This window comes from Pan troglodytes, chromosome 4, assembly GCF_028858775.2.
Source record: "Pan troglodytes isolate AG18354 chromosome 4, NHGRI_mPanTro3-v2.0_pri, whole genome shotgun sequence".
NCBI classification, from domain to species: domain Eukaryota; kingdom Metazoa; phylum Chordata; class Mammalia; order Primates; family Hominidae; genus Pan; species Pan troglodytes.
In genome coordinates this window covers 178,907,420-178,933,590 of record NC_072402.2, presented here as the reverse complement: position 1 = coordinate 178,933,590, position 26,171 = coordinate 178,907,420, and the positions used below count along the sequence as shown (strand labels likewise).

Sequence of the window (26,171 nt, the reverse complement as noted above, 5' to 3'; positions counted from 1 at the left end):
GAGATTACAAATTAGCAAGGCAAGAAGGCTAGAATGATTCATGTGATAGTAGATCAGAGGTGGAGACATCAACGTAAACTTATGTTTAGTTTAATATAGATACACACAGTTCTACATAGAAAACTTTATAATTAGGTGTGTATAGGTAGGTTAGACACACACATATACTTCCTAGCATTGCCAATGAGGGACAAGATACAATGTGCTCATTCAGCAGCCAGATGTAAGTTTTCCTACCATTCTGAAAGGAATCAGGCTCTTTGAAGAAATGTCTGATACTAGAACTGGGACAGTAAATATAGGAGCCAGGATAATCTGGAAGTATCAGAAAGTAAGTAAGTACTAAAAAATTTAAAATATATCAAAGAAAAATAAGAGCCAATAAAAACAGCTACTGATGGCCAACACAGGAATGAATTGTGCAACATAATACTGTAGTGTTGAATAATAACTAAAGCTTAAAGTCATTATCTAGGTGTCTGTATTTGTATACCTAGGTGAATAAGCAAATGGAGTTGCATAGAAATCTCCTTTGCAAAAGAATTCCAAATAATTGATGTAGACACTCAGCCACCAAGAAGGTGGAGCCAACTCCTCACTCCATAACTGTGGGCTCTGCATAGTGACTTGCTCCAAAAGAACACATGGACCCTAAACCCAAACCCGAACCCGAACCCTAACCTGAACCCGAACCCCTAACCCCTAACCCTAACCCTACCCTAACCCAACCCTAACCCAACCCTAACCATAACCCTAACCCTAGCCCTAGCCCTACCCCTAATCCCTAAGCCCTAAGCCCTAAGCCTAACCCCAACCCCAACCCCAACCCTAACCCTAACCCTTCCTCAGCCTCTCAACCTGCTTGGGTTACAGGTATGAGCCCCGGTGCCTGGCCAAACATTCCATTTTATATGCATATGCTAGGAATGAATAATCTCTAAACCAATAGCAATATTATACTTAGGAATAAATGGAATGAAATGACAAGACTTAGATGAGGGAAATTATAAGACATTACTTAAGGAAATTAAACTCCCAATAAATGTAAAAACTTATCTTATTTGTGGATTTGTAGACCACATTGTTAAGTTTCCCAAAGTACACGAAGCAATCCGTGGATTCAATGTTATTCCTACAAAAATCCCAAAGGCCTTGGGACAGAAGTGGATAAGCTGATCCTGATCACATCCCAATTTCAAATTTTATTACAAAGGAACAGTAATAAAAACAGTGGGATCCTCGCACAGGAATAAACAGAAAGATCAACTGAATTGAATTGGGAGTCCAGACAGAAAACAATACCTCTATGCTCAACTGATTTTAGACAAGGTCCATTACCAGTAAATTGGGGAAAGAATCCTGTCCTCAACAAGTGATGTAAGGCAACTTGCTATCCACATAAAGGGAAATGAAATTGTATCCTTACCTCATACCACATAAAAAATTAACCTACAATGGCTCAAAGACCAAAATAGGTGAAAACTAAAAACTCTGGAAGAAAACATACAGTTAAGCATTCATGACCTTACATGTAGCAATAGTTTCTTACATCTGACACCAAAAGCACAGACCACAAAAGGAAAAATAAATCAATTTATTTCCTCAAAATTTACAACTTTTACGTCTCAGAAGACATGAAGAAAAAAGTTGAAAGACAAAATGTTATAATAGGAAAAACAACTGTCTTATAGTATACTCTCAACACTCAACACAGAACACTTCTGTTACCAGATACATCGGTTTTTTCCCCACACAGACCAAATCTTGGGTACCAGCTGGGTGTCCTACAGTGCAACCCAATTGTGACAGTAAATGGAGAAAGCATCAGACCCCACAGGCTAAGGACTCAGTCCTAGGAATACACGTCATGCCCCTTGTTGCTTGCAAATTTAAATGACAAACACAAGGATGGTAAAAAGAAAGTGACTTTATGCCAGAGCTTAGCTGAAGGGAACATACAGGCTCTTGCCTTAAGGGAAGCGCTTCCACTTTCTGGGCAGAAAGCAGGGCTTTCGGACTTGCCAGAATGGCATGCAGGGGATGAGGTGAGGAGGTGCAGGGTCTATGGGACATGCTCTGATGTTTTCTCCATTAGGTGATCTTGCTAGCACCACCATGGGCAGAGCCAGGTTGTAAATTGACTGTTGTCTGCTGCCAATCTCCTGGTGGGGGAGAGATATGGAAGTGCCAGTTTGTTTCAAGGTTTGGTCCCTGGAACTTTTAAGTTATCACACAGTTGGAAAAGTTTGCAGTATAGGAAGTGTCTGGTGGAGAGACAGTAAAGCTTATAATTGCATTCCTAAAGAGCTAAGTGCAGGAACAGCAAAATGGTAAAACTAATTCATTTATTCTGTAAGAAAATATGGGTACTCCGTTACAAGACTGTAACCACTTAAGGTGCCAACCACAAACAGTAGGTTCCCAGGTTACCTTCTGTCTGACTTTGCTACAGATTGGAGGCTCCCACAACACCCTTATTGGGTTCAGCAATTTGCTACATCACATTGCACAACCCATGAACGCAGTGTACTTACTATTCCTGACTTATTACCAAGGATCTTTTAAACGCTACAAATGAAAAGCCAGACGAAGAGATGCACAAGGTGAGGTATGTGGAAGGAATGCAGGCCACCCATGCCCTCACCAGACATGATTCTCCCAGTATCTCCTGTGTTGGGAGAGCAACACAGATGCTCTCCCAACCCTGTCCTTTATTACACAGGCAAATTGGTTACGTCTGTGGCCATAGGTGATCAACTCAACCATCAGCACCTCTCCCCTTCACAGAGATGGGACGGGGGAAGAAATTTCAAATCCTCTAATGACAAGGTGGCTTCCCTTGGCAGCCAGCCCCACTGAGGCTATCCAGGTGCCCCCAGCCATCAATCATTTCATTAGCATACGAAAGACACATTACTTCGTACATTCCCGAGGCTTAGCGCTCTGTTTCAGGACACTGCAGCAGAGACCACACATTAACTCTTATTACGTTCCAACAACCTATAAAATGGAAGAAAATGTCGGCACATTAGATACTTCATTAGTGTCTGTTATCCAGAATGTATAAAGAACTTTTACAACTCCACAGCAAAGACAACCCAATCTAAAAATTGACAAAAGACTTTAATACACACTTCACCAACAAGCACATGAAAAGATGCTTAACATCATTACCATAATTAAAACCATAAAGAGATAACCCTTAACTCACACAAGAATAGTTATACTAAAAAATAACAAGTGTTGACAAAGATGTGCAGAAACTTGAACTCTTAAACACTGCTTGTGACAATATGTGACAATATGTGACAAAATGGTGCAGCCAACGTGTAAAATAATTTGATGTTTCTTCATAAAGTTACAAATAGATTTACCATATGACTCAATGATTCCATTCCTAGGTATATACCCCAAAGACCTGAAAACAGCTGTTCAAACAAAAACCTGTGTGCTCCTTAAATGTGTCAAGGTCATAAATATGCAGGAAAGTCTGGGGAACAGTTCCAGGAAAAGAAAACTGGATCCAAATGAAAAAAAAAAAAACACACATTATACTCCCAAGTGTGGCACGAGGTAAAAGTGAAGGGAGTTTGTGGACCGAATTATCATGTAGGAAAAATGCTGATTTCCTGATCTAGGGGTTATGTGGTAGTTACCTGGGAGAGCGTCCATGCTTTCAGTGCAATATACCGCAGTATTTTGTGCGACACTGCAAATCTGGTACGGCAATAACTGTTGGGGAATCTAAGGGAAGAAACAAGTTGTATTTTGTACTACTACTGGAAGTTGCTTAGAAATATGACATTATTGGAAAGTAAGTTACTTTTTAAAACAACCATGTCAATACCATGCCAGCAAAGCAGACACATCATCAAAATCCATTACAGAGGCTATAGTTCAGCCAAAGCTGTAAAACCCTTAAAAAAGTCTCAATGTCAACAGGGTCCACTTACTAGATAGTATTATATTTATTAGTATTAGAGGCCATTGTGTCAATATATTAGTGTTACAGCATGGTATGGACATTTAGATTAGTGTTAGGGAATGGTGTGGATATTGTATTGGTGTTGGGGAATGGTGCAGATATTACATTAGTGTTAGGGCATGGTGTGGATATTATTACATTAGTATTAGAAGCGATGGTGTGGATTAGATGAGTATTAGGGCATGGTGTGGATATTATTACATTAGTATTAGAAGGGATGGTGTGGATTAGATGAGTGGTAGGGCATGGTGTGGATATTATTACATCAGTATTGGAAGCGATGGTGTGGACTAGATCAGTGATAGGGCATGATGTGGATATTACTACATTAGTACTGGAAGTGATGGTGTGGATTAGATCAGTGATAGGGCATGGTGTGGATATTATTACATTAGTATTAGAAGCGATGGTGTGCATTAGATCAGTGATAGGTCATGGTGTGGATATTATTACATTAGTATTAGAAGGGATGGTGTGGATTAGATGAGTGGTAGGGCATGGTGTGGATATTACTACATTAGTATTAGAAGCGATGGTGTGGATTAGATCAGTGTTAGGGCATGGTGTGGATATTATTACATTAGTATTAGAAGCGATGGTGTGCATTAGATCAGTGATAGGGCATGGTGTGGACATTATTACATTAGTATTAGAAGGGATGGTGGGGATTAGATGAGTGGTAGGGCATGGTGTGGATATTATTACATTAGTATTGGAAGCGATGGTGTGCATTAGATCAGTGATAGGGCATGGTGTGGATATTATTACATTAGTATTAGAAGCGATGGTGTGGATTAGATGAGTGGTAGGGCATGGTGTGGATATTATCACATTACTATTGGAAGTGATGGTGTGGATTAGATCAGTGATAGGGCATGGTGTGGATATTATTACATTAATATTGGAAGCGATGGTGTGGACTAGATCAGTGATAGGGCATGATGTGGATATTACTACATTAGTATTGGAAGCGATGTTGTGGATTAGATCAGTGATAGGGCATGGTGTGGATATTATTACATTAGTATTGGAAGCGATGGTGTGGATTAGATCAGTGATAGGGCATGGTGTGGATATTATTCCATTAGTATTAGAAGCGATGGTGTGCATTAGATCAGTGGTAGGGCATGGTGTGGATATTATTACATTAGTATTAGAAGCGATGGTGTGGACTAGATCAGTGATAGGGCATGATGTGGATATTATTACATTAGTATTGGAAGCGATGGTGTGGACTAGATCAGTGATAGGGCATGGTGTGGATATTATTACATTAGTATTGGAAGCGATGGTGTGGACTAGGTCAGTGATAGGGCATGGTGTGGATATTATTACATTAGTATTAGAAGCAATGGTGTGGATTAGATGAGTGTTAGGGCATGGTGTGGGTATTATTACATTAGTATTAGAAGCGATGGGGTGGACAAGATCAGTGATAGGGCATGGTGTGGATATCATTACATTAGTTTTGGAAGCGATGGTATGGACTAGATCAGTGATAGGGCATGATGTGGATATTATTACATTAGTATTGGAAGCGATGGTGTGGATTAGATGAGTGTTAGGGCATGACGTGGATATTATTACATTAGTATTGGAAGCGATGATGTTGATTAGATCAGTGATAGGGCATGGTGTGGATATTATTACATTACTATTGGAAGCGATGGTGTGGATTACATGAGTGTTAGGGCATGGTGTGGATATTATTACGTTAGTATTAGAAGCGATGGTGTGGATTAGATGAGTGTTAGGGCATGCTGTGGATATTATTACGTTAGTAGTAGAAACAATGGTGTGGACTAGATCAGTGATAGGGCATGGTGTGGATATTATTACATTAGTATTGGAAGCGATGGTGTGGATTAGATCAGTGTTAGGGCATGGTGTGGATATTATTACGTTAGTATTAGAAGTGATGGTGTGGATTAGATGAGTGTTAGGGCATGCTGTGGATATTATTACGTTAGTATTAGAAACGATGGTGTGGACTAGATCAGTGATAGGGCATGGTGTGGATATTATTACATTAGTATTAGAAGCGACGGTGGGGACTAGATCAGTGATAGGGCATGGTGTGGATATTATTAGTATTGGAAGCGATGGTGTGGACTAGATCAGTGATAGGGCATGATGCGGATATTACTACATTAGTATTGGAAGCGATGGTGTGGACTAGATCAGTGATAGGGCATGGTGTGTATATTATTACATTAGTATTGGAAGTAATGGTGTGGATTAGATGAGTGTTAGGGCATGGTGTGGATATTATTACATTAGTATTGGAAGCGATGGTGTTGATTAGATCAGTGATAGCGCAAGGTGTGGATATTATTACATTAGTATTGGAAGTGATGGTGTGGATTAGATCAGTGATAGGGCATGGTGTGGATATCATTACATTAGTATTAGAAGCGATGGTGTGCATTAGATCAGTGATAGGTCATGGTGTGGATATTATTACATTAGTATTAGAAGGGATGGTGTGGATTAGATGAGTGGTAGGGCATGGTGTGGATATTACTACATTAGTATTAGAAGCAATGGTGTGGATTAGATCAGTGTTAGGGCATGGTGTGGAATTTATTACATTAGTATTAGAAGGGATGGTGGGGATTAGATGAGTGGTAGGGCATGGTGTGGACATTATTACATTAGTATTAGAAGGGATGGTGTGGATTAGATGAGTGGTAGGGCATGGTGTGGATATTATTACATTAGTATTGGAAGCGATGGTGTGCATTAGATCAGTGATAGGGCATGATGTGGATATTATTACATTAGTATTAGAAGCGATGGTGTACATTAGATCAGTGATAGGGGATGTTGTGGATATTATTACATTAGTATTAGAAGGGATGGTGTGGATTAGATGAGTGGTAGGGCATGGTGTGGATATTATTACATTAGTATTGGAAGTGATGGTGTGGATTAGATCAGTGATAGGGCATGGTGTGGATATCATTACATTAGTATTGGAAGCGATGGTGTGGACTAGATCAGTGATAGGGCATGATGTGGATATTACTACATTAGTATTGGAAGCGATGGTGTGGATTAGATCAGTGATAGGGCATGGTGTGGATATTATTACATTAGTATTGGAAGCGATGGTGTGGATTAGATCAGTGATGGGGCATGGTGTGTATATTATTACATTAGTATTAGAAGGGATGGTGTGGATTAGATGAGTGGTAGGGCATGGTGTGGATATTATTACATTAGTATTGGAAGTGATGGTGTGGATTAGATCAGTGATAGGGCATGGTGTGGATATTATTACATTAGTATTGGAAGCGATGGTGTGGACTAGATCAGTGATAGAGCATTATGTGGATATTACTACATTAGTATTGGAAGCGATGGTGTGGATTAGGTCAGTGATAGGGCACGGTGTGGATATTATTACATTAGTATTGGAAGCGATGGTGTGGATTAGGTCAGTGATAGGGCATGGTGTGGATATTATTCCATTAGTATTGGAAGCGATGGTGTGGACTAGATCAGTGATAGGGCATGGTGTGGATATTATTCCATTAGTATTAGAAGCGATGGTGTGGACTAGATCAGTGATAGGGCATGCTGTGGATATTATTACATTAGTATTGGAAGCGATGCTGTGGATTAGATGAGTGGTAGGGCATGGTGTGGATATTATTACATTAGTATTGGAAGCAATGGTGTGGACTAGATCAGTGATAGGGCATGATGTGGATATTACTACATTAGTATTGGAAGCGATGGTGTGGATTAGATCAGTGATAGGGCACGGTGTGGATATTATTACATTAGTATTAGAAGGGATGGTGTGGATTAGATGAGTGTTAGGGCATGGTGTGGATATTATTACATTAGTATTGGAAGCGATGGTGTGGATTAGATCAGTGATAGGGCATGGTGTGGATATTATTACATTAGTATTAGAAGCGATGCTGTGGAATAGATCAGTGATAGGGCATGCTGTGGATATTATTACATTAGTATTACAAGCGATGGTGTGGACTAGATCAGTGATAGGGCATGCTGTGGATATTATTACATTAGTATTGGAAGCGATGGTGTGGACTAGATCAGTGATAGGGCATGATGTGGATATTATTACATTAGTATTGGAAGCGATGGTGTGGATTAGATGAATGTTAGGGCATGTTGTGGATATTATTACATTAGTATTGGAAGCGATGGTGTTGATTAGATCAGTGATAGGGCACGGTGTGGATATTATTACATTAGTATTGGAAGCGATGGTGTGGATTAGATCAGTGTTAGGGCATGATGTGGATATTATTACGTTAGTATTAGAAGTGATGGTGTGGATTAGATGAGTGTTAGGGCATGCTGTGGATATTATTACATTAGTATTAGAAACAATGGTGTGGACTGGATCAGTGATAAGGCATGGTGTGGATATTATTACGTTAGTATTGGAAGTGATGGTGTGGACTAGATCAGTGATAGGGCATGGTGTGGGTATTATTACATTAGTATTGGAAGCGATGGTGTGGATTAGATCAGTGTTAGGGCATGGTGTGGATATTATTACGTTAGTATTAGAAGCGATGATGTGGATTAGATGAGTGTTATGGCATGCTGTGGATATTATTACATTAGTATTAGAAACGATGGTATGGACTAGATCAGTGATAGGACATGGTGTGGATATTATTACTTTAGTATTAGAAGCAATGGTGGGGACTAGATCAGTGATAGGGCATGGTGTGGATATTACTACATTAGTATTGGAAGCGATGGTGTGGACTAGATCAGTGATAGGGCATGATGTGGATATTACTACATTAGTATTGGAAGCGATGGTGTGGACTAGATCAGTGATAGGGCATGGCGTGGATATTATTACATTAGTATTGGAAGCGATGGTGTGGATTAGATGAGTGTTAGGGCATGGTGTGGATATTATTACATTAGTATTGGAAGCGATGGTGTTGATTAGATCAGTGATAGCGCAAGGTGTGGATATTATTACATTAGTATTGGAAGTGATGGTGTGGATTAGATCAGTGATAGGGCATGGTGTGGATATCATTACATTAGTATTAGAAGCGATGGTGTGCATTAGATCAGTGATAGGTCATGGTGTGGATATTATTACATTAGTATTAGAAGGGATGGTGTGGATTAGATGAGTGGTAGGTCATGGTGTGGATATTACTACATTAGTATTAGAAGCAATGGTGTGGATTAGATCAGTGTTAGGACATGGTGTGGATATTATTACATTAGTATTAGAAGCGATGGTGTGCATTAGATCAGTGGTAGGGCATGGTGTGGACATTATTACATTAGTATTAGAAGGGATGGTGTGGATTAGATGAGTGGTAGGGCATGGTGTGGATATTATTACATTAGTATTGGAAGCGATGGTGTGCATTAGATCAGTGATAGGGCATGATGTGGATATTATTACATTAGTATTAGAAGCGATGGTGTACATTAGATCAGTGATAGGGTATGTTGTGGATATTATTACATTAGTATTAGAAGGGATAGTGTGGATTAGATGAGTGGTAGGGCATGGTGTGGATATTATTACATTAGTATTGGAAGTGATGGTGTGGATTAGATCAGTGATAGGGCATGGTGTGGATATTATTACATTAGTATTGGAAGCGATGTTTTGGACTAGATCAGTGATAGGGCATGATGTGGATATTACTACATTAGTATTGGAAGCGATGGTGTGGATTAGATCAGTGATAGGGCATGGTGTGGATATTATTACATTAGTATTGGAACCGATGGTGTGGATTAGATCAGTGATAGAGCATGGTGTGGATATTATTACATTAGTATTGGAAGCGATGGTGTGGACTAGATCAGTGATAGGGCATGGTGTGGATATTATTACATTAGTATTGGAAGCGATGGTGTGAATTACATCAGTGTTAGGGCATGGTGCGAATATTATATGGGTGTTAGGGCACGGTGTCGATATCATAGTAATGTAGAGCACAGTGTGATTATTATATTAGAGGCCACTGTAAGAATATATATTAGCAGCCACTGTGTCTTGGACGTTGACCATGATACTAGGGTATACTCCAAACAGTGAGATCTGGGGGTTTTATTTTTCTAGATTAATTTCTTCCTCTGCTGAGTACTCTAAAGACTCACTCCTTGGCACTCAGGGCCGTGGACAGGAGCTTTTTACTCACCAATGAAGAACACCAAATTAACATGACCCTCGTGCTGCCCTGAGGAAGTTGAAGCTCCTCGCTGCTTCTGGCACCTCAGCGGGAAGTTGGTTGGGGCGGGATCGCGCGCCCTCTGGTGGAGCCATGGTTCAGCACAGACGCTCTTGCTCACAGTTTCTCGGCGGATGTGCGCCCCCTCCTGGCTGTCCTGAAATACCTATAAAATTCAATATTCAGTTTATTCAGTGTCATAATTTTGGAAATTCAAACCGAAATAAAGGCCACTATATCCATACCTTTCGCATAAATGGTGATGGAAGAATTATTTGGAAGCCATATAGAATGAAGTGACTCTATACACAAATTAAAACACAAAAACCTACTCAAAATAGTCCAGAGACTACAACTTGAAATGCAAAACTATAAATAATCTAAAAGAAAACCTAAGAGACATTGGATTTGGTGTTGAGTTTTAACACACAGCATCAAGTGCCAATTCGTGAAAATACTGAGAACAGACTTTATAAAACTAAATTTTCTACTATGAAAAACCCTATTCAGAGAACAAAAAGACAAGACACACTGTGAGAAGATATTTACAAAATACAAACGTGATTTTAAAAACTGTATTGAAAATACACAAACAACTCTTCAAACGAACACTAAGAAAACTAAAAACCCAAATAAAACTGGGTAAATATCTGAACAGACATCCAGCCAAATAAAATACATAGATAGCAGGCCAGGTGTGGTGGCTCATGCCTATAACCCCAGCACTTTGGGAGGCTGAGGCGGGTGAGTCACCTGAGGTCAGGAATTTGAGATCAGCCTGGCCAACACAGTGATACCCTCTCTCTACTAAAAATACAAACAAATTAGCCAGGCATGGTGGTGGGTGCCTGTAATCCCAGCTACTTGGGAGGCTGATGCAAGAGAATTGCTTGAACATAGGAGGTGGAGGTTGCAGTGAGCCAAGATCACGCCACTGCACTCCAGCCTGAGTGACAGAACGAGACTCTATCTCAATAAAAAAAAAAGAAAAAAGAAAAAAAAGAAAATATACAGATAGCACATAATCACACAAAAGGACGCTCAATATATCTCATTAGGAGACTGGAAATTAAAATAATGCTGAGATATCACTGCACACCTAGTACAACTGTGGGACTCTTAAAAAAGCTCAACAGTAACAATTGGAGGTTGAAGAACAATAGGTACGGCCATTCATTACTGGCAGAATGCATGAATGGGTACAGCCACTTTGGGAAACAGTTTGACAGTTTTTCCCAAAGATAAACAAGTCTTACCTTACAATCCAACAAATGCACCCCTAAATTGTGTATGTTTAGACAGCTGCTTTGAAAAATTTTGTTCAAACAAAAACTAGCATGTAATTATATACGAGCCACTCTACTCATCATGGCCAAAACTTGAAGTAATCAGAACATTCTTCAATAGCTGAATGCATAATCAATTTGAAGTACAACCATGCAATGGAATGCCATTCACCAACAGAAAGGAATGAACTGTCAATCCATGAAAAGAAATGAATGAATCTTGCATCTATGTTGCTAAGTAAAGGGTGGCAGTATGAAGATGCTATACATTATATGACTCCATTCATATGACATTCTGGAAAAAGCACAACCAAAGAGATGATAGTCAGATCAGTGACTGTCTGGGGTGGGGATTTGAAGTATTCTGTATGCTACTTCAGTAGTGGATATCTGACAGTATGCATTTGATAAAACCCACAGAATTTTAATGCACAAAGAACAAATCACAATCTACACAAATTAAATTATTTAGGATGTGGAAGTATCTAAGGACAAAATACAGAGTGCAACCAAGAATCTAACTGTATTACCAATGTATGTTGCAAGTGGTGGGCCAAAGGTGCTGAGCTGGAAATGAGTAGAATCCATAGACTAAAAACAAAATGTACTATATACATGAACAGTGGACTCTATTTTATAAAGTTATTTCCCATAGGGATAATAGTTAATTTTGAAACCACTATATCTGTAAAAAGAAAAATAACCATGATTTTCCTCTATACTATCAACATTCCACTTTTAACAGCAAATTGTTGGGGGGGGGGGTGTTTCCCACACCAACCAATTTTCCAACTCTCTGGAAAACAATTGGGTATCCTGTAATTCAACTGTGACACTGATTACCTGGAGTTAGTATACACCCTACAGGTTAAGGGCTTAGTAACACCAGACTGTCCACAACCTCAGATGCCAATCACAAGTAATGAATCCCCAGTTTACCCAAACTTCTATATAACTTGGCTAGAAACTAGGCATTCCTACACCCCCTCCTCAGGTTTGACAATTTGCTATGATGGCTTATGGAACTAGGAAATACTTACTTATGTTTACCAGTTATTATGGTCTCAATGTGTGTACACCCCCACCCCAAATTCCTATTTTGAAATGTAATCCCCAAAGGGATGGTATTCAGAGGTAACCGAGAGGTGATCGGATCATGAGGGTGCTGTCCTCATGAATGAAACCAGTGCCCTTATAAAAGCGTCTAGGAGCCCGTTTCCCCATTCTGCCATGTCACGACATGCTAGAAGGCACTATCTATGATAGATGAGCCCTCACTAGACATCAAATCTGTCAGCCTTGATCTGGAACTTTCCAAATTCCATATTTTAGGAATTTTTATGGAAGCTTCATCATGTAGACATGACAGATTATTAACTCAATTTCCAGTCCCTTCACACCCTCAAAGGATTGCATGTTAAGCTAAAAGTTACAACCTTCTTATCATGGCTTGGTCTTCCTGGTGACCATCCCCATCCTGAAACCATCCAGGAACCCACAGAGTGTCCTTATTAGAACAGAAGCCATTCCTATTATCCAGGAGATTCCAAGAGATTTAGGAACTCTGCGTCAGGAACCCGGGCCAAAGACCAAATATTAGAACACAAGATGCTCCTACTGTTCAGGAAATTGTAATAGTTTTAGGAGCTCTGTACCAGGAACTGCAGACACAGACCAAACATATATTTCTTATTAAGTCCCAACCTGGAATCTTGATCAAGAATGAATTCCTTGTTCCCAATGGTACAAGGGATGAAATAAATGGCAGATAGATAGTAGGAGCCAGGTTCCTCACTATTACAGTGAGAAGTTACAGATAAAAAATAGGGAAGCCTAGAATGATCTCTGTCATAATGAGTCAGAATATATATATACAACATAAGTATAAACTCACATTTAGCTTAACATATACACAGATGGTTCCACATAGAAACCTTTATAATTAAGTGGGTACATATAAGTTAGAAGACACACATATATTTCTTTGCACTGTCAGCTGTAAGTGTCATGATGCAATGACCATATTTAGTGTCCAGATGTAAGCTTTTCATACCATTCTCTAACAAAAGAAATCAGGGCTATTAGAAGAAATAGCTGAAACTAGGACTGGGACAGAAAATATATGAGCCAGGGTACTTTTGAAGTAACAGAAATAAATTATTAAAAAAACATGAAATTATGTAAAAGGAGCCAGTGGAAAGAGCTACCAATGGCCACAGGTATGAACAAAGAGCAACAAAATACTATAGAATTAGATAACAACCAAAAGATTAAAGTAACTATCTGTGGATCCATACTGGTATAAATAAATGATTAAACAGATATGCAAATGGGCTGAATAGAAATCTCTTATACAGAAGAATTCCAAATACCTGATATAGACACTCAGCCATCAAGGAGGTGGGGCTAACTCCCCACTCCTTAAGTATGAGCTCTGCATGATGACTTCCTCCAAAAGCATACATACAATATAGACATGGGAAAAAAGTAACTTCACAGTGAAAAACCTGAAAACACTGCCTCAACCAAGTGATAAAAGTTAACATTAATGGTGATAACACATCTTGAGAGCATGAAGTGACTAGACTAGCACTTGCAAACCAAAAATAAAATTCAAAGATCTTTCCCACAACCACCTCTCCACCAGGGGACACCAAAGTTAACCTGGAAGACTGGTTCAGGCTATGATGGGAAAGAGGTGGTCGGACATGCCTCAGTATGCCCTCCTCCCTTTTGGAATTCAGGAAAAGCCAATCAGCATTTAACATCAACACGACCTTAAATCTGATAAGAAACATTTACAATCTATTCTCTCTGAAGCCTGCTACCTGGAAGCTTCATCTCCATGATAAAACCTTGGTCTCCATAACCCCTTATCATAACCCAGACACTCCTTTCTATTGATAGTAAGTCTTTCAACAAACTGCCAATCAGAAAAATTTTAAATGTACCTATAACCTGGAAGCCCCACCCCACCCTAATCCTTTGGGTTGTCCCACCTTTCTGGACCGAACCAATATATATCTTAAATACACTTGATTGATGTCTCCTATCTCCCTAAAATGTATAGAACCAACCTGCACCCCAACGACCTTGGGCACATGTTCTCAGGGTCTCCTGAGGGCTGTGTCATGGGCCATGGTCACTCATATTTGGCTCAGAATACATCTCTTCAAATATTTTATGGTCTTTGACTCTTTTTGCGGACACACTACACATCTGCTCTGCTTCCCCCAAACCCCTAAACCCAGGCTGATTATGAGAAAAACCCCAAGTAAACCACAATGGAGGACATTCTACACAATACCTGACCAATCCTCCTAACACTGTTCCAGGTCCTCAGAAGTAAAGTCTGAGAGACTGCCACAGCCAAGAACAGCCTGACATGATGACTAAATGTCCTATGGGATCCTAGATAGGATCCTGGGAGAGAAAAAGGCAGAACTAAGGGAAACCAAATAAGATGTGAGCTTATTTAATAATATAGTAACATCCAGTCATTAACTATGACAAGAAATGATATAAGATGTTGGTCAGGAGTGGTGGCTCATGCCTGTAATCCCAGCACTTTGGGAGGCTGAGGCGGGCGGATCACCTAAGATCAGGAGTTCAAGACCAGCCTGGCCAACGTGGTGAAACCTCATCTCTACTAAAAATACAAAAATTAGCCGGGCGTGATGGCAGGCGCCTGTAAAACCAGCTACTCAGGAGGCTGAGGCAGGAGAATTGCTTGAACCTGGGAGGCGGAGGTTGCAGTGAGCCGAGATCACGCCACTGCACTCCAGCCTGGTTGAGACTCTGTCTGGAAAAAAAAAAAAAAAAAAAGATGTTAAACCTATCTGATACATGTTGATATGTTAAAAAGAGGGGAAACTAGGTTGCGTCTACATGGGAAATCTGCATTTTCTTCCCAATTTCTGTATGAATCTAAAACTAATTTAAAATAAAACCTCTATTTAAAAATTGTAATTTTTTCAGATATCTGCTAAATTATTTCTACTAAAAATTAATAATTGGCAGTAACTACTCCTACTTTTAAAAATAAGAGCATTCATGATACTGCAAAGTAAATTATACAGACTAATACATACTTTCAAAGAAACGCCCCTTTTACATGTTTTATGTTAAGATAACATATATGTGTAAACATGGTCGTATCATTTTTCTTATGGTGTAGTTCACTCTCTAAGAAAGCTGGTCATCTTAGAACCAGGGAAAAAAATTCACATTTTGGAGACTATTTCAATTTACGGCTGGATGTTTTCAAAGTATGACTTTGTGAAAAAAAAAAAAAAAGTTCAAATTGATTCCTTGTGACTGGATCACTTATTCTAATGAATGCTTGCCTTTATTTTGTTTCCCAGCATTTCTTTCAGCTACGATACAACAGAAGCAAATATTTGCCACTGGAAAAAATATTCAAAGACACTCTTAGGTTAATCTATAGCTGATGACAGTCAGTCTAGTCTACATAGCAAGCGGCTTCAAGATATGATTATTTAGCTAAGCGGGAAATGGGACGTGACTGCTGCCTCATTCCCACGCCTCTCTGGACCTGATAATTTAGAGGAAGCTCACATTTGCAAGATAAAAATTTTCTTTTCCTTCTCAGTATTAAATATGCTGTCACAATAGAAGAAAGCTTTACTGACTTCTTAAATGATGTGTTGAGACCGGAAACCTAAAATGATAGTTACTGAGAATAGTGCTAATGCCCTAAGTTTTTAGTCACACCCTCACCTAGGTAGGAACCTAACCAAAAGGGGAGAACTGTTGAACAAATTACGGGAGGTCATTGTTTTGGTCACAACTCCTGCATTAGGCCACACTGAGCAGGCAAAACCAGAATGGAGACACTCACGCTGAATGATACACAACGAAGCTGAAACTTTAAGGAAGTAGATAGATCCCAAAAGAGCTCCCTTTTTCCCTGAAGAGACTCCAGTCTACCTGAGTCAGCATAAAGAAGTCCCCTCTGCTTTAATTCTTACCAAAACAAGTAACTTGAAGTAATCTGATATTAACAAATCAGTTGTTATTTTCTATTGCTCTATTTATTTCCGCCTTACACAACACAGTGTTCTGCTATTGCCCAGAGGGCACTGAGACCAAATAAAACTTGAAAATGCCACACTGAAAGCAAATAAGTCCTAATAACTCAACTTACAACGATAACAAAGAGTGACACCAATGCCCAAAGTTTTGATCAATATCTCAAAATTGAGAGGCTGACCAAAAGGGAGGAATTCTTACATCAAACAACATTTGGGCTTTAGAAGCCTCCCAAGGAGTCCTTGTAAAGAGTCGCGGCCGGGCACCGTGGCTCACGCCTGTAATCCCGGCACTTTGGGAGGCCGAGACGGGTGGCTCATGAGGTCAGGAAATCGAGACATCATGGCTTACAAGGTGAAACCCAGTCTCTACTAAAAAAAAAAATACAAAAAAATTAGCGGGACTTGGTGGCGGCAGCCTGCAGTCCCAGCTACTCGGGAGGCCGGGACAGGAGAATGGCATGAACCCGGGAGGCGGAGCTTGCTGTGAGCTGAGATCGCGCCACTGCACTCCAGCCTGGGCGACAGAGCGAGACTCCGCCTAAAAAAAGAAGAAGAAGAAGAAGAAGAAGAATCGCAACCTAATTTACTATAGAAACAAACTGAAAACCTGACTTGGGAATGTATAATTGTAACAAATAGCGGCGGTTCAGCCAATCACATCAGCCGAGTGTCAGTCAATGGCCGGCAGCCAGCTGTTCAAAACAAGTTCCAAGAAGGCAAATCCGGGCTGTAACCAGGTCTGTAACCAATCCAGCCACCTCTATACCTCACTTCTGTTTTCTGTATGTCACTTTTTTTCTCTGGCTATAAATTTAACCTGCACATATTGTGTGGCAGATCATTCTGAACCATTTTTGGTCTGGACTGCTGCCTGATTCTAGAACCACAAAAAAAAAAGCCAATTAAGATCTGCAAACCCACATTTGTTGTAATTTTGTATTTTAACAGTTGTGCCCTACAAAAGACATTAAGCTGAAATTAATCAAAAATCATTTACGGTCATGATTAGGTCATAAAAAATTGTCAAACATAACAATTCTTCAAAAAAAGCTAAAAAGTATTTTTTAAAAATATTGTTGATGGAAAAAAGAGTGCAAAAGTAGATAGGAAAATTATGTACAAAACTAAAAACAGAGGAGAAATTAAAAGTCAAATAATTGCATCAAACTGGAAACCTAGAAAAAATGGGTGATTTCCTAGTAAAAATACACATTAACAAAATGGGCACTGAAATAAGGCAACTATGAATATACCAATTAGCATAGAAAAGCTAAGAAAGGTCCTTAAAGATCTCCCAGTGGAAAAAGGCCCCAGGACCATCTGGGTCCATAGCTTAGTGTAAGCTGACTTAACTAAATGTGATTTTACACTCATGCATTGCATACATATGATGGTGGTCCCATGAGATAAAAATGGAGCTGAAAAATTCCTTCCTAGCCATCTTGTCATAAGCTCATGGCTCAAAGCATTACCTTTTCTCTGTTTTGATACCATGAAAGGAAAATAAATCTCAGGACCCCCAAATCACTAAGCCAAGGGAAAAGTCAAGCTGGGAGCTATGTCAGGCAAACCTGCCCTCATTCTATTCCTAACTAAGATAGCTACAAAGATAAAAAGCTACATACCTCACTCACAATTTGCCCACAAAGAATTTCCTTTTGGACAAAGGACAGACAGCACTCAAAGTCATCCCTCACCTGAGACAGATGCATATCTGATTGCTTCCTCTGCCCTATTATTTATGTAAAAATGCAGATTCATTGAGCCAGACTAAATTGTGTATTCAGTGGAAGGCTGATCAAGGATTCAAAAGAATGCAACCTTTTGTCTCCAACCTACTTCTGACCTGGAAGCACCCCCACTTCCTGCTTCCAGTTGTCCCGCCTTACTGGGCCAAATGACTGTATATCTTACACGTCTCATCTATCCCTAAAATGTACAAAAGCAAGCTCTACCCTGGCCACCTTGGACACATGTCGTCAGGACCTCCTGAGGCTGTGTCAAGGGTGTGTCCTTAATCTTGGCAAAATAAGCTTTCTAAATTGACTGAGACCTGTCTCAGATATTCTGGGATCACAATCTACAATCACCATGGTGTTATAAATGACTGCAGCATTCAGTACAGAGACATGCTGTACAGGTTCGTAGCCTGGGAGCAATAGGCTATACTATGTAACTTAGGTGTGGAGTGGGCTACACCATTTAAGTTTTATAAGGACACTCTACAGTGTTCACACAAAGATGAAATCACCTAAGGATAGATTTCTCAGAAAGTATAACATCGTTACGAGATGCCTGAGTGTACTTTAAATGGTCAAAGCCTAGGAGAAAAAAAGAAACTTAACTCTTGTTATGGGTTAATAACAAAGCTTAAGAGAGTTAACATAGTTCATCTAATCTAAGACTCCAATGATTAAAAAACATTATTTTATGCACCATCACAAATAGGTTGCCAATTAAACCGACTTTCTGAATAACACACAAATGTGAATTTACTTCTATTAATGCCAGGAAAGTAAAATGAAAAATAAATTATGGTTTTGACATGTTAAAGCAAATAAGGCGGGGTTAGCCTGAGGCCTTCCCTAACCAAACAGAAACCGAACTTGGAGGCATTTGAACTGACTTAAAAAAATTAACAAACCAACCACAGTCAATGCCAAAAAGCTCAGCAGCCTGTTGGCTGTATGACTAGGGACGCTGAGGGAACCATCCCCACAACAGGCGGTCGCCTAGCTGGAGCCACTGAGGAGCCTCACTTAGGGGCCACCCTAAGAGCTCAAAGCCCCAAGCCGATTTCCGTTCTGGTGCTTCCTGCGTGATTCATGAACCATTCCTTTGCTGAAATAAACTCCGCTTAAATTTATTTTACCTAAAATCCTTTTAACAGACAAAGTCCAGTATTTACACTTAAAATACGGTTGTGAAAACTCACATCTACATCTGCTCTTCAATATTTTTCAAGTACTTTAACACTCTAAGAAAAACGAGCCACTGGAACGCAAATAAAAGCAAGTCGTGGGGTGCGCGTCTCCCTGGGGCTCTCCATGTTGCCCTCAGGGTTTCTCCCTTCTCTGTCCCGGATCCACCCCAAACAAACCCAAATTGGTCAAAAATTAAAAAATGAAACAACTCAGGTATGCTGTAATAATGAATAACAAAGCCACTTAATGATGGGCCACTTTGTAAAATAAAATAAATACAACTTGAGAAAGTGGAGCGCGAGGCAGCGCGGCCTCCTCAACACTGAGCCGGGACAGAAAGCTTTTTCCTCACCTTTCCTCGGGCAGCCTCGGGGACCATGAAGCCACAGCTTCCCCAGTCGTTCCTGAGGAGCTGAGGAGAAGGAGGCTGGGTCGTCCCTGGCCACGGTCCCCAGGTGTTCCTATAGAGCCAGCGGCGTCTCCCGAGTGGGTCCTGAGGAGGAGGAGGCTGGGTCCTCTCAGGTGTCCCTGTAGGGATGGAGGCGTCTCCTGCGTAGGTCCTGAGGAGGCGGCTCGGCTCCGCCCCCTGGAGCCGCAGGGCGTCTGTGCCGGAACCCGGGCGCCTCTTGAGGTTCTGTGAGGCGGCATCGCGCCCCCTGACGGCCGTCGCAGGCGGTGCAGGATGCTCAGGTGCTCGCGGTCGAGCTGTGGCCTCGCCCCTCCGGTGAATCTCCGAAGTTCACTGTTCTGACAATTACTTGCCATGACTTTTGAAAAACCAGCTGAGGCCGGGCGCGGTGGCTCACGCCTGTAATCCCAGCACTTTGGGAGGTCGAGGCGGGCGGATCGCGAGGTCAGCAGATCGAGACCATCCTGGCTAACACGGTGAAACCCCGTCTCTACAAAAAAATAATAAATAAAAAATTAGCCGGGAGTGGTGGCGGGCGCCTATAGTTCCAGTTACTCGGGAGGCTGAGGCAGGAGAATCGCTTGAACCCGGGAGGGGGAGGTTTCAGGGAGCCTCCTCTAAACAGAAAAGACCGACCCCCAGTCAGTGTTTTATTTTCCCTGATGACCGCAGTCCATGAACTTATGGAACAATAACGTAATTAGGCTCTTGGACCCAGGGAAGTAGCTCCATGCCACCTGCCCTCATTTGCTGAGCATTTTGGTTTCTCGGATCTGCTACTCAGTTTCCAGTCTCTTCCTCCCTGCCAATGCTGCCAGCGTGCCTCTTCTGCAAGCAGCAACCGCCTTCCACCTTCCATTCTCTACTCTTTAGCCATCATCTGGCTGGACTTTTCAGAACGGACTGCAAAGGAGAATAAACTGGCTGAGTCTGAGGGTGCACTCACGTGCAAAGTTGCAAGCTTTAATGTACCCATCTTGGCAGATTTTGGCTCCTTAGAGTTCTTTCTCATTTGGGGATCTCATGTGCCCTCTCATGAGGTGGGCTCGCTGACTGTCTGCGCTGGTGGCATCTGGCAGCACCTTGTCAAGTGCGCCTAGGTAAGAACCTGGCTGCACCTGATGCTTAGCCAAATGGGGAGCCCACAGTTCTGTGTATCAGGTGATGTTTAATCTCTGGAGGTTAATGAACGTGAGGGAGCGATACTGTCTGGGACTGTCCACATATTGCGTCTGAGTCACTGAAGGAAAAGAATGTAGGGTCTGTTTGCTGGGACTGGACACCTCCATAATCACATGCTCTGTGAAATGTAGGCAGGAGATCTCGCTTTCTACCTCTGGGATGGGAGTGTGCAGTTTCAGAATGAGACTAGCTCACACAACTGACTCTTTATTTGGGAAAGAGAAATGAAATCAGATGCAGCAATTTAATATCCACTAAGATGATATCTTAATCACAAACACTCTTCTGGTTTTTAGAAATGTGAATGTTATTTACACTAGGTTAAAAAACCTGAATATCCAACAGCATGACACCGACTAAAGAAATACTGGCGCACTCTGGAACCTTGCACACCACTTATTGGCATGGGAACAATGGGAACACGCCTATGCAAAGATGTGCATGGAAATTAGAAGAATGCAACACTGTAGAACAGATGTGACTAGGTGCATGATCAAGAGCACACAAGACCAAGCCTGCCTCTGCACACACAAGACCGCGCCTGAGTCTGCACCACGTGACGGGACCATTGTGGAGCAAGCCTGGGAGATTCTGATGTAGGCAGCAGAGGCGTCACTTAGGGACCAGACTTCCGTGGGAAACCACCATCTCCTTCCAACCCAGATGCACTTCGTGGGAAACGCGAGCAGATGAAGGTCATGTAGGAGACGAAAGAACTCGCTCCCCAAGCCCATAGGCCTTTGTCCTCCACCCATGGACCGAAGCATCTTGTTAGATGACGGCCGCCCGCAGCCAGGGCCGGCGGAGAACCTGCCATGGAGCAGAGGTCCGTAAAGAACTGCTGACTGTCACTGTCCCTACTTGGGGGCCACTGGGGGATCTGACGCATCTCACTACCCTTTGTAAAGGAATTATTGAAAATGTCAGCCCTCTAACAAGGCATAGGTTGATTAGTTACAGGATTTAACATTTCTATTTTAAAAGGCAGCATTGAAGAATGTCTTTACAAAGGCTGTGCAAAACCTGCCATATTCTTTGTCACACAGATTGACTCATGTGCAATGCAGCCATTTAATGAAACACTGGCATTTACCAGATGTAAACTTATTAGCAGACGACAACTAGAAATAGTGTGCTGGATGTGCCCGTTTATTTATATGAATATAACCATCTCTCTAGATGCATCGAAAGATACACAACATGAGATCCACTTTATTTCTACAAGTTTATGATCAGGTGGTCAGGACAGGGAAAGAAGAGGAAAAAACTTTAAATCATGGACCTTTATTCTTAGACACCTTTATCCTACATACACAAGGGACATGCATGGTTGAAATAACGGAAACAAGGTGGATAAAAGTGAAAGTAACTTAAACTACTTTACCCAGGAATGCCCAATTCAGGTGCTGCAGAGAAGAGCATGAGAACCGGGTGTCTTCAGGACAGGTGTGCATCTGGGAGCAGAGTGGGCATTCATCAGCAGGGAGGAGCAAGGCCTGGGTCGGGGGACACTGGGGCTGCTGTCCCAGAGGCTGGCAGTGTAGCCCTGAACCCCCAAGACTTCACTGAGTCTCCCCTCAACCACCTAAACCAGAATAAACTGATGTAGCAGGACTCCTCAAACACTGTGCAGGGTCTCCATGTCCTCGATGGCCCCCGATGAGCCACAGTACCCTCAGGTCCTGGTGAAGGAGCTGGTGCTGCCTCCTGCCTTTCCCCACATGGGGTCCTGCAGCTCATCCCACACAGCCTCAGATTCCCTCTACAGAACCTGCCCACAGATGTCTTCTGAGACCGGCAATACTGGGAGGCCTGTGGCCCAGACCCAGGAGGAACCAGCTAAGAGGCTCCGTGGAGGTATCGCTGATGGTGTAACCAGAATGAAAATGCCCACTTCTGTTCTGCTCCCTGAGAACAACTGTCAAGCCAGCATGAGTTTCCAGTTGGAACTTTTCCTTTTCTCACCATGTTTGTCGCTGTTTTAATGGACATTGCCTGGCTATTAAATCCCCCGATGAACTCACTTTGAAAATTATCTATTGCACTGGGCACCCTTTCAGGAATCACTGAGTGTTAATTTTCTCAGTCTGAGTGATAATTTATGAGTCAAACAAGGACAGATCTGAAGCCAGAGGCTGCTCCTGTTGGGAAATCCCTGAGGATGATATTCCGGGGAAGCCTCCAGCCTTGGGAGTCCCGTGGAACTGAGCCAGCCCAGGTCATGAAGGGAGCTGGTGCCAGACACTGACTGGGGACCTGCTGGCCTCTGGGCAGACCGCTCTGTCCCTGCACTTGGCCTGCCGGGTATCCCTGTGCAGTCATACCAAGTCCTGTGCTCAGAAGGGCCTCAGAGTAGTTTAAAGTTCTGCTGCCGCCCCTGGAAGCTCATGATTTTGAACAACAACAACAACAAAAAACCCACGTTTTCCACTCGGCCCCACACATTATGTGGCCTGTGCAGCTGTCAGGCTGTGGCCACAGTGCTGGCATCTCTCACACAATGAAGGCTGCTGGAGTCCTGGCTGACTTGTTTTGACTCTTTTGTGAGGCCCACACCTAAGCTAAACACTCACGTGCCCCCACGCTGACTCCCCACACTCTAAAGCATGAATCTGCACCTTCAGCTGGGAGAGGGTCCTCGTGTCATCTGGGTTTTCGGAGAGAAGGTCAAGGGAGCCTGGGTTCTAGTTCTTCAGTAATCAAGAGTAAGGGTCTTACCTGTTCACAGGTCCCTGTGGCTGCTTTACAGAAAGCAGGAAGTGGCCACTTCAGCCACACGGCTGCATTTCCAGCTCAGTCCAGGCAGAGCTGCACCCTGCCTTGCACCTCTGCAGATCCTGAGGGGAGTCCTTAACTGAGCCAGGGCGAGTCCTGGGGGCACTCTGCCCCTGTGGACACTGCCCCTGGGCAGGCCCTGAATCTCCTCTGCTCCCACACTCTAGAGTTCAACAGGTCTCAGGGGCTCTGCCTGAGGACTGCCCTTCAACCAGGTATTCGTAATTTCCCCAAGACCCAGGCTTGCTGAGTCACTCAGTTACCTGAATGCCTTTTTCACAAAGGGATGACTGTGCTGCTCCGTCTTCCTTCTTTTTTGTTTGTGAGGCCACAGGGAAATCTGGATCCTCTGGTGAAAAAGCAAATCCAGTTTCTTCTTCTTCTTCTTCTTCTTCTTCTTCTTCTTCTTCTTCTTCTTCTTCTTCTTCTTCTGCTGCTGCTGCTGCTGCTGCTGCTGCTGCTGCTGCTGCTGCTGCTGCTGCTGCCGCTGCCGGTTCTTGTAAATGTCCTCACTTGGTTTCTGGGCAGCAACTTCCTTGACTTGCCTGGGGAGCAGATCTGAGCTGCATTTACCAGGCCATGCCCAGGGGAAGTGATCAGTGTGGGACCGTGAAGCTGGATTTCCCCAGGAGCTCCCTCCAAGCTTCTGGGATGATGATAAGACTCGGGATGAACCAAGGATCTCGAACCATGGGACAATGTGAAGTCTAGACCCAGTGGAGGAAGAGAAAGGCTACGGGAAGGGCAGGCTTCACTTTACTGAGCATCCGCTACCTGCCACACAGTTTCACGTTACTTATTCTGTGTGTTTCTCACAGCACCCTTGAGAAATAGAGACTACGATCACATCTTTTACATAAAAGAAAACCACCATCCAGGGAGGCGAAGTCCCTTGCTCACAGACTGTCATGTGGGAAGCTCTCTGGATGCAATGATGTCCTCCAGTTGCAGTACCAGGCAAGCTGTCCCAGAGTTCATGGAGCGGAAAGGCTCGAGAAGCAACTGAGGATGCTCGAATCACAGGTTTATAAAATCCATTCGTAAAACACAGCAAGAAGCTGAGGGAAGGAGATGGGAGGGCCGTATGACCTGATTCCTGTGCTGTCAACATTCATCGGTTCTCTTCTTTCTCTGCTAGTCAACCTCACCCCCTCAGGTGTGACCACGAGGACCAGAGCCGAGGTCTGGGCAAGAGTGCTCACAGCTGAAGGGCTTATGACACACACCGGCTCAATGGGACAGACATGGGACAAGTGTGCCTGATCATGGTGGAGTTGCCAAGAAGCAGCTGTCACACTGCCATGGGTTCTACGTGTTTCTTGGGCAGAGGATGCATGCGACCAGAATGGGCACCAGGAATGGTGGTGAACGAAGGCCCCATGGTTCTGCATGTTTAGGTGTCTCTTGTATAAAGGCACATTGTGAATTGAACATTTAGTGCCCAGGAGCCTCATGCATATTAAGTATCTCTTGGCCCTTGTGTCTCTTCCTTCCCACATGTAACATACCTGTTCTCTGTAACTATCTATTCTGAACGTATCTAAAAACCATGTCTTGCCTGTGTTATACAAACCACATGCATACTCACGTTCTCTGATGTAGCTGAATGTTTCCTAAGGCCAGGGCACATTTCAGGGTCGCATAGAGTGGAGAGAGGGACCAAAATAGCCTTGCTCTGTTTGACTCCCAGCCGAGATGTCTGCTGGGCAGCACTGCCTCTGTAGGCTCTAATGGGGGAAGGGAGCTCAAGGGAGCCTCTGGGGCTGGGGAGGCTACCAGAGGGTGTGGACATTTGGGTGGACCCTGACGGAGGACTTGGGTTTCCTTGGGAGGAAGTGTCAGGAAGGGCATCTGGGGCTGAGAGCACTGTGTGAGCAACAGAAGGAAGGAAACTGTGGCTGGCTGGGAAGGGATGGTATGGGGGACAGGGTGAGACTTCTGGCCCTGGGTGCTCAGATGAAGACCTGGGGTTGCCTAGTGGCTGGAAACACACACCAGCTGTGGCAACTTGACCTCTGGGATGTGAGTGTGTAGGCAGCTGCTGAGAACGGCTGTGGATTTGGAGATGTGGCTACAGGGAATGGGCAATGGATTCATCTGGGAATTCTGCAGGCAGTGGCCCATAGAGGAAACAGCCTGGAAATGAGACTGCAGATACGTGCTAAAGAGGCTGGAGGAACAGTGACCCCAGTACAAGTTTATGGATCTTATCCACAATCTAAAGAAATGGAGGCCAAATGGCTTTTGAAATTCTAAGATACATGCAGAGGAAGAGTAATGCTTCATGGGAGAGCCAGACTCTTACTGGCAGTGACGCTACACAGTAGAGCTCTGTTCCTCCTGCCCATGTCTG

The 26,171-nt window shown here is 42.7% G+C and overlaps 1 protein-coding gene across 2 annotated transcripts; it reads right to left on the bottom strand.

Moving 5' to 3' along the window:
• Positions 1–1,579: 1,579 nt before the first annotated feature.
• On the bottom strand, positions 1,580–24,215 carry LOC134810138 (putative protein FAM157B). 2 transcript variants are annotated; one of them, XM_063811790.1, is made up of 5 exons: positions 24,082–24,208; positions 19,805–20,351; positions 10,159–10,354; positions 3,657–3,744; positions 1,580–3,000 (listed from the first exon to the last, which is right to left on the bottom strand). In XM_063811790.1, the coding sequence occupies exons 2-4, from the start codon at positions 19,829–19,831 to the stop codon at positions 3,677–3,679; spliced, it is 291 nt and encodes a 96-aa protein (XP_063667860.1). In that variant the 5' UTR covers positions 19,832–20,351; positions 24,082–24,208; the 3' UTR covers positions 1,580–3,000; positions 3,657–3,676. The 2 variants fall into 2 exon arrangements, with proteins under 2 accessions (XP_063667860.1, XP_063667861.1); XM_063811791.1 differs by lacking the exon at positions 3,657–3,744 and having other exon boundaries at positions 24,082–24,215.
• Positions 24,216–26,171: the final 1,956 nt, after the last annotated feature.